This window comes from Capra hircus, chromosome 4 (assembly GCF_001704415.2).
Source record: "Capra hircus breed San Clemente chromosome 4, ASM170441v1, whole genome shotgun sequence".
NCBI classification, from domain to species: domain Eukaryota; kingdom Metazoa; phylum Chordata; class Mammalia; order Artiodactyla; family Bovidae; genus Capra; species Capra hircus.
In genome coordinates this window covers 90,197,984-90,214,127 of record NC_030811.1, presented here as the reverse complement: position 1 = coordinate 90,214,127, position 16,144 = coordinate 90,197,984, and the positions used below count along the sequence as shown (strand labels likewise).

The following is a 16,144-nucleotide window of genomic DNA, read 5'->3' as shown; positions in this document are numbered from 1 at the left end:
TGTGTGGGTGTGTGTGTTCTTCTCTCTGCTTCTGACAAGACAGAATATATGCAAAGTGCTTTTGGACTCAGACCAACCAAGATTCAAATCTGATTGAACCATTTTAGAGGAGAAGGGAATGCTACCCATTCCAGTTTTCTTTCCTGGAGAATTCGAGGGACAGAGGAGCCTGGCAGGCTATAGTCCATGGGGTCGCAGGAGAGTCAGACATGGCTGAGCACACAGTGGAGTTAAATCACTCTTTAGAGCCTCAGTTTCTGCCCTTGTAAGTGCCTAGTTCATGGGCTGTTGTAAGGATCAAAGGAGAGAATCTAAATGAAATGCTCAGTGCAACATTTAATAGAAATCAGTAAAAGTTCCAAACTGTTGACTTATGAACTAGTTGCAGCTCTTGATTGGAAATAACGGATCAGTTCCTTGCTATATTTTAGTGTTTCCTCTGGCTTCATTCTATTTCTGTTTCTCTGTTGTGCAAACTCAGTTTTGCCCTTTTGTTAAGTGAGCGCACTGGGCCCTAATGGGCATATCTCATGTGAAAGGCTTTGATCCCTACTGCGGTTTTAACAACTGTGACCACAGCTTCTCCCAAACCCCTTTTGAGGATCCTCATCTCATTTTGAGAATGATCCAAACTTTTACTGCAAAGCCCTGTTAGTGTAGAAAGCTCAAAGATTGTCATTCATTTTTATAGATGGCTTGCAAAGAGCCCTGGTTAGCTGTAAGCCTGTTAACCTATTATCCCTGGCCCCTGGTCAGTGTCCATGGTCAAAGTTTGCCAAACTCCTGAGGAAATAACCTCGCTTTCCTTGTTCCTTAGTTACTATTCCTGGCTTAGGTCCAAAGGTTTAGTTGACCCAATTTCCTAGATTCTCCAAGTAGACTTTGTAGTAAATCTGTCCCAACATGGAAGGAATCAAAAATGGGCAATGAGTAAACTTTCCTACCTGGGTTCTCTGAAGAGCTAAACTCTGCAACACCCATCGCCACCTCCAGTTGTTTGTTGTCCAGTTGATTTTTAATGCCTTTTTAATGCAGTGTCTATGTGCATGGCCGGTTAGCCATGTGCAACTTTCTGCAACCCCACGGACTGTAGCCCACTAGGCTCCTCCGTCCGCGAGATTTCCCAGGCGAGAATACTGGAATGGGTTGCCATTTTCTCCACCACGGGATCCTCCCAACCCGGGAGTCAAGCCAGTGTCTCCTGTGTGTCTCGCATTGGCAGGTGGATTCTTTACTGCTGTACCGCCTGGAAAGCCCCAGCATGCACTGTGTAGTTTCTTTTATTTACCAGAATTCTTCTAAGCCCTTTACAAAAATCTATGAATTTAATCTTCTAACGGCACTATGATATAGGTACTGTTTATTAGTAGATCCAGCTTATATTTAAAAAAAAAGACACCCAAAGTCCAGAAAGGATAAATAGCATGCGCAAGGTCATCCAGCTTGTAAGAAAGAGCTCTTACCCATTACGTTATGCTCCATAGTTTAAAATAAGTTTTTATTTCTATTTACCATGTAATATGTGGTATACTAGTGATGTCTGTAAAATATGGGGCCATGACCCAGGCCACCTGTTCAAGCGCCCTGGTCTGGTCAGAGACCCAGCTTGGCTGGGGGTAACTGACCTCCCGCTGTCCCCACCTAGGGCAGCCAGGCCTGGTCATGGCGGGTCTGACTGAGCCCTCTTCCCATGGATGTTGTGAGGCAGTACAAACCAGGCTTCACAAACTTCAGACCTATTATGTGTAGTGACTTTTGAGGAGATTTTGACATCTGGATTTTATCTGTTCATTTTATATATTTATTTTGCATTTGTAGTACTCTTGCCTGGAAAATTCCCATGGATGGAGGAGCCTGGTGGGCTGCAGTCCATGGGGTCACGAATTGGACATGACTGAGCAACTTCACTTTCACTTTTCACACTCATGCATTGGAGAAGGAAATGGCAACCCACTCCAGCGTTCTTGCCTGGAGAATCCCAGGGACGGGGGAGCTTGGTAGGCTGCCATTTCTGGGGTTGCACAGAGTCGGACATGACTGAAGCGACTTAGCAGCAGCAGCAGGGATATCTGTAAAATATTGTGTGACATTTATAATAATGGAAGTAGTCCTATAATTCCATCCCTCTCAAATTCAGCATTAAAAGAATTTTCCTTCCTCTAAAACTTATTAATACATTTTATCATATAATTTTAACTATCTTCTTGAAAAGTTAATTTATTTTTATTGGAAATGTAGATTGCTTCCAGCCACTTGTATTATAAACAATATGTAGACAACAACTTTATGCAAAAATCCTTTTTCCTTAACTTGGATAATCAGCTTAATATAAATTCCTGATATTGATTAAGGGGTATGATCTTTTCATGACTCTTGAACAATATTTGATATATACAAATTATTTTAAAAGGTTTATGTTAAGTGCATTGCTATTATTATGTGTAACAAGTTTTACTGTAATTCACCAGCTTTTAGCATTACCATTTTTTAAAATTTTGCTGTGATTTGTGGGTATAGAATAGAATTATACCATGTTGTTCTTTTAATTTTGTACTTTGCACAGTTTGTGTAGTTACACATTTTATGTGTCTTTTATAATTTCCTTACGTAGTTTTTACGTACTTTGTTTCTGTGAATCTATAGACTTCAGTGTGTTTATGAAGCATTGGAACCCTTGAACCCTTAGCTTACTATTAGAAGTATAAACTGGCATTCTGTTGACTGTGTTTGGCCAGTGGATCAATGCAGTGTTTTTATTTTGCGTAGTATTTTAGAATTTTTTATTTTAAAAAAAATGTTGCTAATGCTTTAATTAATTAGGTCTTATTTAAATTCCAGCATTCTAGCCTCCACTGAAAAGTCAGGTCTCTCTACGTTGGTTCTTCCATCCCCATTGACACAGTCAGCTGCTAGAGCTTCAGCTCCCGCCTTTAGATGGGCCACGTGCTGTCCAGGTGACCTTGGTCTCCACCATCCCACTGTTGTTCCTGATCTGCTTCACTCATTTTCCTTGTCTGCCCGATCTTTCTAGGCATTCCAGGCACGGTCAGAAATCCTTTGTTACTTTAAAAGCAAATGTGTTTCTCTTTACTTGTTTTCTAACAGTGGCTGTTAACATAGTCATTTAGGCCAGGCGTATAAAAGGCATCATCTGACCGCCTTGGATAATGGCACAGTAATGGTGCCTTATTTTAGGGCCTTGCTTTTCTTCCATGGTTACCAAACTCTGCTCCCTGTTCATTGTGAGTCATTACCACTCTAGGCCCTCCACTCTGTTCTACAGCATGCTTAGTGTCTCTCTTGGGAATATTCTTATTCACAAGATCCTAGATGACAAAGAGTTTAAGTCTGCAAGGTTGAGCTTGGAAAAGGGATGGTAGAATTAAGCAAGAGTCCATAAAATCACATAAATAAGATGAAAAAGCTGGGAGACAGACATCAAACTAATACAACATTGTAAAGCAACAATACTCCAATGTAAAATAAAAATTAAATTTAAAAAATGCTATCACTGATAAATTCATTAATTGATTGGCTTATTGATAAAATAACTGGTTAGTCATTTTTTATTTTATAAGGCTTTGGACAGGGGACCTGCTGCTGCTGCGTCACTTCAGTCGTGTCCGACTCTGTGCAACCCCAGAGATGGCAGCCCACCAGGCTCCCCTGTCCCTGGGGTTCTCCAGGCAAGAATGCTGGAGTGGGTTGCCATTTCCTTCTCCAATGCATGAAAGTGAAAAGTGAAAGTGAAGTCGCTCAGTCATGGCTGACTCTTAATGACCCCATGGACTGCAGCTCACCAGGCTCCTCCATCCATGGGATTTTCCAGGCAAGAGTACTGGAGTGGGGTGCCATTGCCTTCTCTGATGGAATCCCTAATCCATACCAATGTGAAGACTCTTACAAAACTAAAGTTACTGAGGGATTCCTGGGAGTTCTCATCCCTGTTCTGTATGAAATTTAGCAATCTTTAGGGAGAGGTTAATTTTCCATCCAGCCTGAGTGAGAAATGAGTATAGATTGGGAATCTAGCTAGAGTTGAAAGAATTAGTCAGTAGGCTTTTTAGACACCAAGTGAATGATATTCTTAACTACTTTACACATTTATGTCTCAGAGTCTATATTTCTGGTAAAACTGTAGCCACTGCCTGTAAAACTGTAGCCGTTTATGGGAGAAGGAGGATAATACCTCTGCATTTAGAAATCATTCCTTCAATAGACTGTGTTGAACCTGCTTTTATTACATTCTCTATTGAGATCTGTTACAGCTTTCTAAACAACTGTAGAATTAAAGGCATGCAATTTTACCTTTAATTTATATGCGGTGAAGATGCATCAGGATTAGAATTTATAGGTTCTTGAGGTCCCTAAACAGGGAAATTGTGAAGATTCATAACAAATAGGGGAAAAGGAAGAACTGAGTGATGGTACTATGAGAGCTGCTACATGAATCTGCTGGTTTCTCTTTAATCGTTCTCACCTTTGCATTTCAACTATTCAAAATCAGTTCAGATTGCTTATCTTAGCTAGATTTTATGTCCTGTAATGAGCTCCCAGAAGAGAAGTGTGTTAGCCTAAAAGAACTGCCAGTGGTATAATCACCTCTGTCAGCTCTTCCTCACCTTTGCAAGTGACCCTGTGCTGCCAGGTAACATGACCATATTTTTAAAATACATGATCTCATAGGTTTCCCCTCCTGGCCGCTACATTTCCTTATATGAAAAAAAAAAATTGTAGAGTATTTGCTGCCTCAAATAGCCATGCAGATTCTGATTACACATTGTTTTATCTTTGAAGCTTAGCAAAACAGTCATGGTTGAATGTTTGATGCCAGTAATTACAGCATCTTCTGTAGATTTCGTTAATGTATACATGTATGTCATTAAAACCTAGTTACCTGAATTTCTAGAATTTGTGTCTTCTGTTTCACAGCATCGCTGGCCCAATTCTAGACATTGTTATTTGAAAATCCCCGGTGGCTCAGAGGGTAAAGCGTCTGCCTGCAACGCAGGAGACCCAGGTTCAATCCCTGGGTCGGGAAGATCCCCTGGAGAAGGAAATGGCAACCCACTCCAGTATTCTTGAATGGAAAATCCCATAGACTGAGGAGACTGGTAGGCTACAGTCCATGGGGTCGCAAAGAGTCAGACACGACTGAGTGATTTCACTTCAATCACTGAAAAATAAAACATTTCATTGAAATGGATATTTTCAGGAAAACTATTAAACATATTTTCTTATCATTCTTTCTTTGATTTCTAGGCAATAGCTTACCTTTCACCTGAAGATCTCTTGAAAGGGGAAATTGAAGACTGTTTGGAAAAGGTCCAAGTGACCATTAACATCTTAAAGACTTTCAAAAATTGTTTCTTCAACTATAGAAAAGGATTGGCAAGCTATTTTATGGGAAATAAGGAACTGAAACCATGGGATTTCCAGTCTTATCTGGTGTTTCATAGATTTGACAAATTTCTTGATCGTTTCATGAAAATAGAGGTAATTACTTATTGGCTTCTAATTGATTTATATTGTAGGTTAATTCAAAAGCCCTATAATATGATTCAGGGAACAGATTATTTATTCTGTTTGAGTAGGAGGTGAGAAGTTTGCTTCCTTGGTGATTTTCATGAGGAGCTTACAAGGCCAGTGCTGTCAAGATACAGTAAAAGTAGTTAAAGAGCTTTGGTTTCTTTTTTCAAAACTTCATTAATCTTTAGGTATCAGTGACCTTTGTGATCCTTGTGATCAAACCAGTCAATCCTAAGGGAAATAAGTCAATATTCATTGGAAGGACTGATGCTGAAGATGAAACTCCAATACTTTGGCCACCTGATGCGAAGAATTGACTCATTGGAAAAGCCCCTGATGCTGGGAAAGTTTCAAGGAAAGAGAAGGGGATGACAGGGAATGAGACGGTTGGATGGCATCACCAGCTCAATGGATATGAGTTTGAGCAAACTCCGGGAGTTGGTGATGGACAGGGAAGCCTGGTGTGCTGCAGTCCATGTGGTCACAAAGTCGGACACAACTGAGCGACTGATCTGAATTGAATTGACCCTTGCCCTACAACATACTAAGTTCCTAGAAGACAGTTGTAAATTGGGAAGCTATAAAATAATCCCTTTTGCCCTTTTACATGTTTGATGTTTTTATTGGGATTCCATACCTGAAAACCCATTTGATCATCTAAATATTATGGTAACTTTTAGTATATAAATAAATATGCTCTACAGTCCATACGGTCGAAAAGAGTAGGACACAACTGAAGTGACTTGGCACACAGCAGTTCATTCAGTGTTTGACTTTTTGGTATTTAAAACATTCATACAGAGCACATGTCTTCGCATCCTTTTCACCTGTTTTCATGGATAGCTTTAATATTTTAATAGTGAAAGTGAAGTCTCTCAGTCGTGTCCAACTCTTTGCGACCCGTGGACTCTAGCCCACCAAGAGTCGGACACGACTGAGAGACTTCACTTTCACTATTAAAATATTAAAGCTATCCATGAAAACAGGTGAAAAGGATGCGAAGACATGTGCTCTGTATGAATGTTTTAAATGCCAAAAAGTCAGACACTGAATGAATTGCTGTGTGCCAAGTCACTTCAGTTGTGTCCTACTCTTTTCGACCGTATGGACTGTAGGGTCCATGGATTCTCCAGGCAAGAATATTGGAGTAGGTTGCCATGCCATTCTCCAGAGGATCTTCTGGACCCAGGGGTGGAACCAGGGTGACTTAGTCTCCTGCATTGGCAGGAGGCTTCTTTACCACTGGCACCACCTGGGAAGCCATTGAATGAATGCATACATGTAAACACATTTAAACACCAGTTTCTATGGAGCCAACTGGCCACGATTTTTTTTTTTTTTTCAAGTTTTGAACTGCCTTATTTATGAAACTCTTTCTAGCAAGTTTGGGCTTTTTTGCTGTTAGATTTGTCAAATTTCATTCAAAATCACAGTTTTATGTTTTGAAAATTCTCATCATTTAAGCAGCCCAGATGCCTTTTAATTTTTGGCTGCACCATGCAGTGTGTGGGATCTTAGTTCCCTGATCAGGGATTGAACCCATGCCCCCTGCACTGGGTGCTCAGAGTCTTAACCCCTGAACCACCAGAGAAGTCCTTCTGAATGACTCTTAAAATCTGAGGGCCAAATGCATAACACTGGGCAGCTTGCACCACGCTCTCTTAACAGCCCATTCACCATAGCATTGGTGGATCATGCCTGGGCATCTGACTTAGGCTCGGAAGGAAGTGAAACGAGACAGTTAAATGTTTAGCTGTGGTTAAGTTAGGTGTCACCTATACTGCTCAATAATTTTCAGTCCATGTGAAAATGGGAGTATAATTTTAAAAGTAGGCAGTTACTTTGTTGATTTAAATCATAATAACATTTTCCATCATGTAAATGTCTATTGACTCACCAATTTTGAATGCGGGAAAATGTCTTTCTTTGAATCTTTAAAATGTTCTTTTCCTACTCAAGAGGGTGGAAAGATCTTTACTGTGTTTTTTCAAAGGATATATTTGTCACCATATTGGAATTTGAAAAGCTGGAAAGGCTTGAATTTGGCGGTACCAAGGGAGCAATTTTAAATGGACAGATCTATGAGATGAGTGAAGAATTTATGAAACACTGGAAGATTTTTAAACAGCGCACATATGACCCATCTGATTACAATAACATGGTAATGTTGTAGCTTTGTGTTTTCATTTCATAGATCTTACTTTAAAGCTGGGAAGGACAGTAGGTCACAGTGATGATAGGTTCTCTCCAGTCCAGCCTCTCTCGGATGAAAGGCAAAATGGCTTGCCTGGATTCTCTCATCTATTTCATGATAGATCAGGGGTTAGACTTAGGCCTTTGCATTTTCAGTTGGGAATATTTTAAACTATTTCTAATAATGCAACAGTGGACCTCCATCTGGATTTGTTTCTTGTTGATGTGTATTGAAAACTTACCATATTAACTCATCTTGATCTGATTATCTGGTGTCTGTGTAACTGGCATGTTTTATTTTAGTCTTTTCTTGAACCATTAAGTATATTTTTCATCTACTTGAATATTTAGTCTCACCTCATTTGTTGCATATATTATTAACATTATATAGTCTCCTTTTTGTTATTCTTAAGAGATGATTGTTAATTTCATATTACTAATCTCAGGGAAAAGAGGGAAGCTTTTCAGGTTTAAGCTACTTCTGTTTTCTGTTACTGACAGCAGGTTAGGGGCCAGGAGTTCCCTGTGAACGTCCCTGCAGCTCTGGGATAAAAATAGCTTCATTTTAGTGTTTTGCCGTGATAGTGAAGTCCAGGTACCAAAACCAAAAAGTAACAATTAGCTCTCACTCTCATTGTTTTTTGTGGAATGTGAATTTATTCACTATTATGTTTATATTTGGTCAAATAATTGACTCTTTGAAATGTACAAGTACAGCGTGTTAGCTTTGTAAGAACATGGTCTGCAAAGTGAATCCCTCTGAACTGTTGACAGCTTTTGGGAAGTGGAGTTAATAGTAAGAATGATATAGCCATTGTGTGTCCTGCTAATTTGTGGAAAAGTAAGAGAAACCCAGATCTGTGGTGATGAATAGCCTGAGCTCTTCCCCAGAGCCTGGTAAGATGCCTGGCACCTGGCAGGCACTCAGGGAATGTGGACAGAGTGGGACTCTTGGTGGGGCTTGGTTTAGCTCTTCTGAGCAACTGAGCAGTGGAGTGTGAGACCCATGGTGTGCAAACCCTCAGGTGCCTTCGAGTTGCAGGAGGGTCTTGATTTACTCATGATTACAAATCCTGGTAGGTATTCAGCATGCCATTAATATATATACAAATACATATTTTATATATATTTCAGATACATATATCTGCCTGGTATTTGTATTTAGTATTTTGAAGCCCTGTTTATTTTGTAATTGAAAAGGGCAAGGCTTACCTCTGATCTCCAAAGGTGGGAGACATCTATATAGCCTTCCCTCAAAGTTACCTTTCAACCTCTGGTCTGATTATCTTGACTTTGGTTATTCCATGAAATCAAAGTGTGAATTAACTAAAAGTTCAGTTAATTGGTGTGCTTATTTCAAAGATGACCTTTCTCTTTGTTTAATGTGTCTTGGTTATCAGTGTTGCCTCAGAATATTCCAATGATTATTTATTTTGGCTTGACTAAGCTGTTCATTTGTTGAACAGCTGAGTTCATTGTGTTCTGGTTTTGCTGATGAAGTGAAGTCGCTCAGTCGTGTCCGACTCTTTGCCCGACCCCGTGGACTGTAGCCCACCAGGCTCCTCTGTCCATGGGATTTTCCAGGCAAGAGTACTGGAGTGGGTAGCTATTTCCTTCTCCAGGAGATCTTCCCAACCCAGGGATCAAACCCAGGTCTCCCGTATTGTATGCAGACGCTTTACTGTCTGAGCCACCAGGGAAGTCACTGAAATTGATAATGAAATCAGTTGGTAATTTTTAGGAGACAATACTGTAGCCAACAAACTGCCTCCAAACTCATATATTCATAGTGCTGTCTTCCTTGACACATGCCCAGCCCACGCCCTTCCTCTCCCGCTGCGCACCCCGCTCTGTGCTCCCTGCTGCCCATCGAGCAGTGTGGATGCAGCCGTCCTGTGTGTCATGTCAGCCTTCCTGCCCTTTGGTGTAGAAGTAGCTTACATTTGTTCCAGTAAATTAAAGAAACAGTGACTGCTAGTTTGTGTTTAGAAATGCTGTTACTGATTTCTTTCTCTCCATTAATCTCAAGCCTATCAGGCAGGCTTTGAGCCTTTATTTATCAGAAGTTCCGCCACTGTGGTCTGTTTACAGAAGAGGGGGGGCCTCAGGTGTGTCCATTAACGTGTCCTTGGGTTTCTGAATTATTAATACTGAATATAAAGGTCACTTTAGGCATTTGCTTTGATTTCTTCCTATGGGACTATTTGAGATCTAGGCAATTATGGGGAGAGACTTGCTTTCTTAATTAATTAATTGAAACATGGAATATTGGAGATGTTTAAGGTATATAACATGCTAATTGGAAGCATTTGTATATTTTAAAAGCCATTGTAATGATAATTAACACCCATATCATGTCGCATAATAATCATTTCTTTTTAGTGGTGGAAATCATTAAGTTGTAGTCTCTTAGCAAGTTTGATGTTAGGGAGTATACACAGTGATACTGTATTAAATTGAACTTGACAAGAGGAATGCTTTCTTAACTGTTTGTGTTTAACTGATGGGCAGGTGACTTTAGGTTCAACGGTTAGGTTCAACCAACATTCTGAAGTGTGGCTTTATTAAATAAAATTCCCCAGATAGCTACACAAGGATGGTGGATATTCTTGAAAGTAAGCCCTTGGCTCCACTAGAGTCAGTTATTTGGAGTTTGTTAATATTTACTGAACAAATGTTGGATGCCAGACACCGTGCCAAACCTTTATACACATTCCTGCTTAATTCTTATTGTAACCCTGAGAGTAACCACACAGGCAAGTAAATTACCAGAGATTACACAGTTCTCAGGGAGTGAAACAGAAGTTCCAACTCAGAACTCTCAGCCTAGAGAGAGTTAGCAAAAACATATTTTCTGTTTTTGCTGTACCATATTCGCTCTTTAGTGTTTGTCTCTCTCATTTCATCCTCATAGAAAAGAAGTCAATAAGTTCATCTGGGGCAATTGGGGGAACTCAGGCTGAGGACCCGGAGAAGGCAATGGCACCCCACTCCAGTACCCTTGCCTGGAATATCCTATGGACGGAGGAGCCTGGTGGGCTGCAGTCCATGGGGTCGCTAAGAGTCGGACACGACTGAGCGACTTCACTTTCACTTTTCACTTTCATGCATTGGAGAAGGAAATGGCAGCCCACTCCAGTGTTCTTGCCTGGAGAATCCCAGGGACGGGGGAGCCTGGTGGGCTGCCGTCTCTGGGGTCGCACAGAGTCGGAGACGACTGAAGCAACGCAGCAGCAGCAGCAGCCGCCGCCGCCGCCGCCGCCTGAGGACCTGTACCCTGAGGTGGAGGGACCCAAGATGCAGTGGCTATGTTCCTTCTACCTGCTAGTTTGAAGTAGGAAGGTTGCTCCAGATGCCTAGCCCATCATTACTCTAGGATCTAAAATTCACTTTGAAAGTAATTATTAATCTATACTAGTTTGTGTTCCAGTTTCTACAATTACTTCTCAGATCTGTTCTCGTCTCCTTAACTCTTTATTCTTTTGCTATTACAGTATGTAGTATTTAAAAATTTTGATTACATAAATTTCTTCTTAGTCATCTACAGGATATTCATGTCTTGCCTACTGGTACACTCAGCCATAATAGGAGCTCCCCGCAATGACAAATTTCTTATTATACTAAGAACCAGGAAGATCTCAACGGAGCAAAAAGAGACAACTAATAGATGGCAGCATCAAGCTAAGACATGTTAGAATTATCTGACAAGGTTTTATAGAGCCATGCTAAAAATGCTTCAGTAAGCAATTATGATGAAACATAATGAAACAAATAAAAAAATAACCTCAGTGAAGAAATAGAAATTTTCACCAAAGAAATAGAAGATATAAAAACAAATTGGAATTTTAGAGCCAAAAACAAAAATTATAGAATGCTGGACATTACTCCCTTATCCCATGTATGATTTGAAAATGCTTTCTTCCATTCCATGGGTTATTGGATAGTGATACCCATGAAACTGTCCTTTCGTGCACAAAAGTTTTTAATTTTGATGAAGTCAAATTTTTTCTTTTGTTGTCTGTGCTTTTGGTGTCATATCTAAGAAGTGATTACCAAATCCAGTATCCTAAAGATTTTCTCCAATATTTTCTTATACTTTTGGCTCTTACATTTAGGTATTTGGTAAATATTGAACTATTTTTTGTATATCTTGTATATGAACATAACTATATGAGCAGCTTTGTTGTTCGTAACTAATGTTTAGACGTACAACTGATTTTTGCATGTTGATTTTGCACCCTGCATGTTTGCTGCATGCTTTATCTTCGATGCAGAATCTTCAGAGTGTTCTGTATGTCAAATCATGTCATCTATTAAGAGACGATTTTACGTATCCCGTTCCAGTTTGATTGCTTTTTCTTTCTTTTTCTCACCTAATAGCTCTAGCTAGTGCATCCCATGCTTTGTTGAATAGAAGTGGTGGAAGTGAAACATCCTTGTCCCGCTCGCGAGCCTACCGGGACTACTTTGCCTTTCACCACCGAGTGTGGTATTAACTGTGGGATCTTCTTAGATGGCCTTTTATCATGTTGATGACCTGCAGCATTTCTAGTTTGAGTGTTTTTATCATTAAAGGATGTTGAATTTTGTCATTTTTTTCAGCATCAATTGAAATGATCACGGGGTCTTTTTCCTTCATTCCGTTAATATGGTCTGTTATTGATTCCATTTGCCATCTTTGCATTCTGCAAATAAATCCACTTGGTCGTGGTGTGTGATCCTTTTGATATGTTGCTGGATACTATTTGCTAGCTTTTGTTGTGAGTGTTTATATATCGTTATCTATAAGGGATCCCTGTCTTTAATATTCTTGTTGTGTCTTTATTTGGCTTTGGTATCAGGGCAAATATACATGCTTTATAAGATGAGTTAGGAAGTGTTTCCTCTTCACTTTTTCAGAAGAGGATTTTTGAGTAGGATTGGTGTCAATACTTCTTTAAGTGTTTGGTGGCGTTTACCAGAAAGCTGTCTGGTCCTAGGCTTTTTTTGTTATTTTTGGAAGTTTTTTGATGACTAGTCTCTGTACTCAGAGAAGGCAATGGCACCCCACTCCAGTACTCTTGCCTGGAAAATCCCATGGATGGAGGAGCCTGGTAGGCTGTAGTCCATGGGGTCATGAAGAGTCGGACACTTACTGAGCGACTTCACTTTGACTTTTCACTTTCATGCACTGGAGAAGGAAATGGCAACCCACTCCAGTGTTCTTGCCTGGAAAATCCCAGGGATGGTGGAGCCTGGTGGGCTGCCATCTGTGGGGTCGCACAGAGTCGAACACGACTGAAGTGACTTGGCAGCAGTCTCTGTACTAGTTATAGGCCTATTTAGTTTTTCTGTTACTTCATTATTCAGTCATGGTAGGTTGTGTATTTCTTTATTTGTCCATTTCATCTGTTATATAATTTGTTATACAATTGTTCATAAAACATTTTTATGATTCTTTTTACTTCTGTAAAATTGGTAGTAATTACTCAGATTTCATTTTAGTAATTTTAGTTTCCCTCTTTTTTGTTTAGTCAGTCTGTCTAAATGTCAATTTCATTTTTTTTTTCAAAGAATAAACTTTTTGGTTTTGTTGATTTTTCTGTTTTTCTGTTATTGACTTCATTTATCTCCACTTTAATCTTGATTTTTTTCCCCTTTCCTCTGCTAGCTTTGGTATTAGTTTGTTCTTTTTCAATTCATGTAATGTGTAAAGTTAGGTTATTCAGTTAAGATCCTCCTGTTTTAATATATATGTTTATAATTTTTCCCTTAATACTGTTTCTGATATATTCCTGAAGTTTGACTTTGTTGGGCTTTTTTTTTTTTTCCCCATTTATGTCAAGGTATTCTTAATTTCCCAGGTGATTTCTTATTTGACTCACTGCTTGTGGGAGGAATGAAATCATACAGGGTATGTTCTTAGATGACAGTGGAGTCAAACTAGAAATCAATAATAGAAACCTGACAGGGAAAGCTCTAGACACTTAAAAGCTAAAGATCACATTTCTAAGTATTCCGTGAATCAGAGTAGTAGTCTCAAGGGAAATAAAACATAGAGGACTGAATGAAAATGAATGAAATGAAAATACAGTATTTCAGAATTTGTAGGAACAGCTAAAGCAGTTATGAGGGAAATTTATAGCACTAAATTCATACATTAAAAAAGAGGAATATATCAAATCAGTAATGTTTCTACCCTAAGAACCTAGAAAAACATGAGAGCAAATAGATACAAATCAGAAAGAAGGGAAAAATCAGAAGGGAAGAGCAGAAATCAGTAACATTGAACACAATAATAAAGTCAGTGAAACTAAGAGTTAGTTCTTTGAAAAGACAAAACTCTAGTAAGAGTACAAAGAAAAGAAAATTACCAATGTCAGGAGTGAAAGAGAGCTATCATTACATCAAAAGAGTAATGGGTAATACCAAAAAACAAAAGAATAACCTCTATACATAAATTTGATAACTTTGATTAAATGAATCAATTCCTCAAAAAATTCAAATTACCATAACTCACCCAATATGAAATATTGAAAATTGAGATATAATTGACATGTTACATTATATTAGTTTTAGGTGTACAACATAAGTATGTTATGAAATGATTATCACAATAAGTTTACTTAACATCTGTCATCACAGATACTTAAAAATTTTTTTTTCTTGTGAGGGTGAGAAAAATTGGATTTGTGTTTAAAAACTTCCCCCAAAGAAAATATTGATGCCTGGATCACTGAAGAATTCTACCAAATATTGAAGAATTACAGGCACACCTCATTTTTTTGTTTGTGCTTGCCAGATACTGGGGTTTCTTGTTTTTGTTTCTTTAGAGATTGAAGGTTCATGGCAACCCTGCACTGATCAGTATCATTTATATATATATATTGCAGGTTCTTTTCCCATATAGGTTATTACAGAATATTGAGTAGAGCTCCCTCTGCTACACAGTAGGTCGCTATTATCTATTTTACGTATAGTCGTGTGTATATGTCAATCCCAATCTCCTAATTTATCACTTCCCCTCATGTTTCCCCTTTGGTAACCACAAGTCTGATTTTGAGATCTCTGAGTCTGTTTTGGATTTGTAAATAAGTTCATTTGTATCCCTTTTTTTGGCTGGGCTGCACATGTGGGCTTTCCCGGTAGATCAGCCTGTAAAGAGTCCACCTGCAATGCGTGAGACCCCGGTTCAATTCCGGGGTTGGGAAAATGCCCTGGAGGAGGGATAGGCTACCCACTCCAGTGTTCTTGGGGTTCCCTGGTGGCTCAGTGGTAAAGACTCTGCCTGCAGTGCGGGAGACTTGGGCTCAATCCCTGAGTTGGGAAGATCCCTTGGAGGAGGGCATGGCAATCCACTCCAGTATTCTGCCTTGGAGAATCCCCAAGGACAGAGGAGCCTGGCGGGCTACAGTCCATGGGTTCACAAAGAGTCGGACTCAGCTGAGCAACTAAACACATACACAGTATGCCGGATCTTAGTTCCCTGACCAGGGATCAAACTTGTGTCCCCTGCAGTGGAAACATGGAGTCCTAACCACTGGACTGCCAGGGAATTCCCCATTTGTATCATTTCAAAAGTTAGATTCCACTTGTAAGTGATAGAATATGGTTTTTGTCTTTCTCTGTCTGACTGCACGTAGTATGAGGATACCCAGGTCCATCCATGTTGCTGTAAATGGCATCAGTTCACTGTTGATGGCTGAGTAGTATTCCACTGTATATATGCACACCACATCTTTTCTGTCCGTTCCTCGTTCGGTGGACATTTAGGTTGCCCCCATGTCTTGGCCGTTAACAGTGCTGCATGGATAGGTGTGCATGTATCTTTTCAAATTATGATTTTCTCCAGGTATGCGCCCAGGAGTGGGAGTGCTGGGTCATACTTTACTTTTAGTTTTTTAAGGATTCTCCATATAGTTCTCCATAATGGTTGTACAAATTTATATTCATACCTACAGGATAAGAGGGTGCCCTTTCTTCACACCCTTTCCAACATTTATTGTAGATTTTTTGATGATGGACATTCTGACAGGTGGGAGGTGATACCTCATTGCAGTTTTGATTTGCATTTCTCTGATAATTAGTGGTATTGAGCATCTTTTCATGTACTTTTTGACCATCTGTCTGCCTTCTTTGAAGAAATGTCTGTTTAGATCTTCTGCCCATTTTTTTTATTGGATTGTTTGGGGTTTTTCTTGATATTGAGCCATACGAGCTGTTTGTATATTTTGAAGATTAATACCTTGTTGGTCACTTGCAAATATTTTCTCCTATTCTTCGGGTTGTCTTTTCATTTTGTTTATGACTACCTCTGCTGTGCAAAAGTTTTTAAGTTTAACTAGGTCCCATTTATTTGTTTTTATTTTCATGACTCTCTGAGGTAGATCCGAAAAGATAGAGATACAGATTTATGTCAGAGAATGTTCTACCTATATTTTCC

At 39.4% G+C, this 16,144-nt stretch overlaps 1 protein-coding gene and 1 non-coding gene across 2 annotated transcripts in view; both read left to right on the top strand.

Moving 5' to 3' along the window:
- The window catches only part of DNAH11 (dynein axonemal heavy chain 11), a 354,965-nt gene that overhangs the window by 15,937 nt on the left and 322,884 nt on the right, over positions 1–16,144 (top strand). The window contains exons 7-8 of the mRNA XM_018047336.1: positions 5,263–5,496; positions 7,523–7,690. Coding sequence (XP_017902825.1) covers positions 5,263–5,496; positions 7,523–7,690 — 402 coding nt within the window. The remainder of the gene's footprint in view (positions 1–5,262; positions 5,497–7,522; positions 7,691–16,144) is intronic.
- TRNAC-GCA lies at positions 4,970–5,041 on the top strand. The gene has a single exon. It is a non-coding gene; the product is annotated as a tRNA-Cys (tRNA).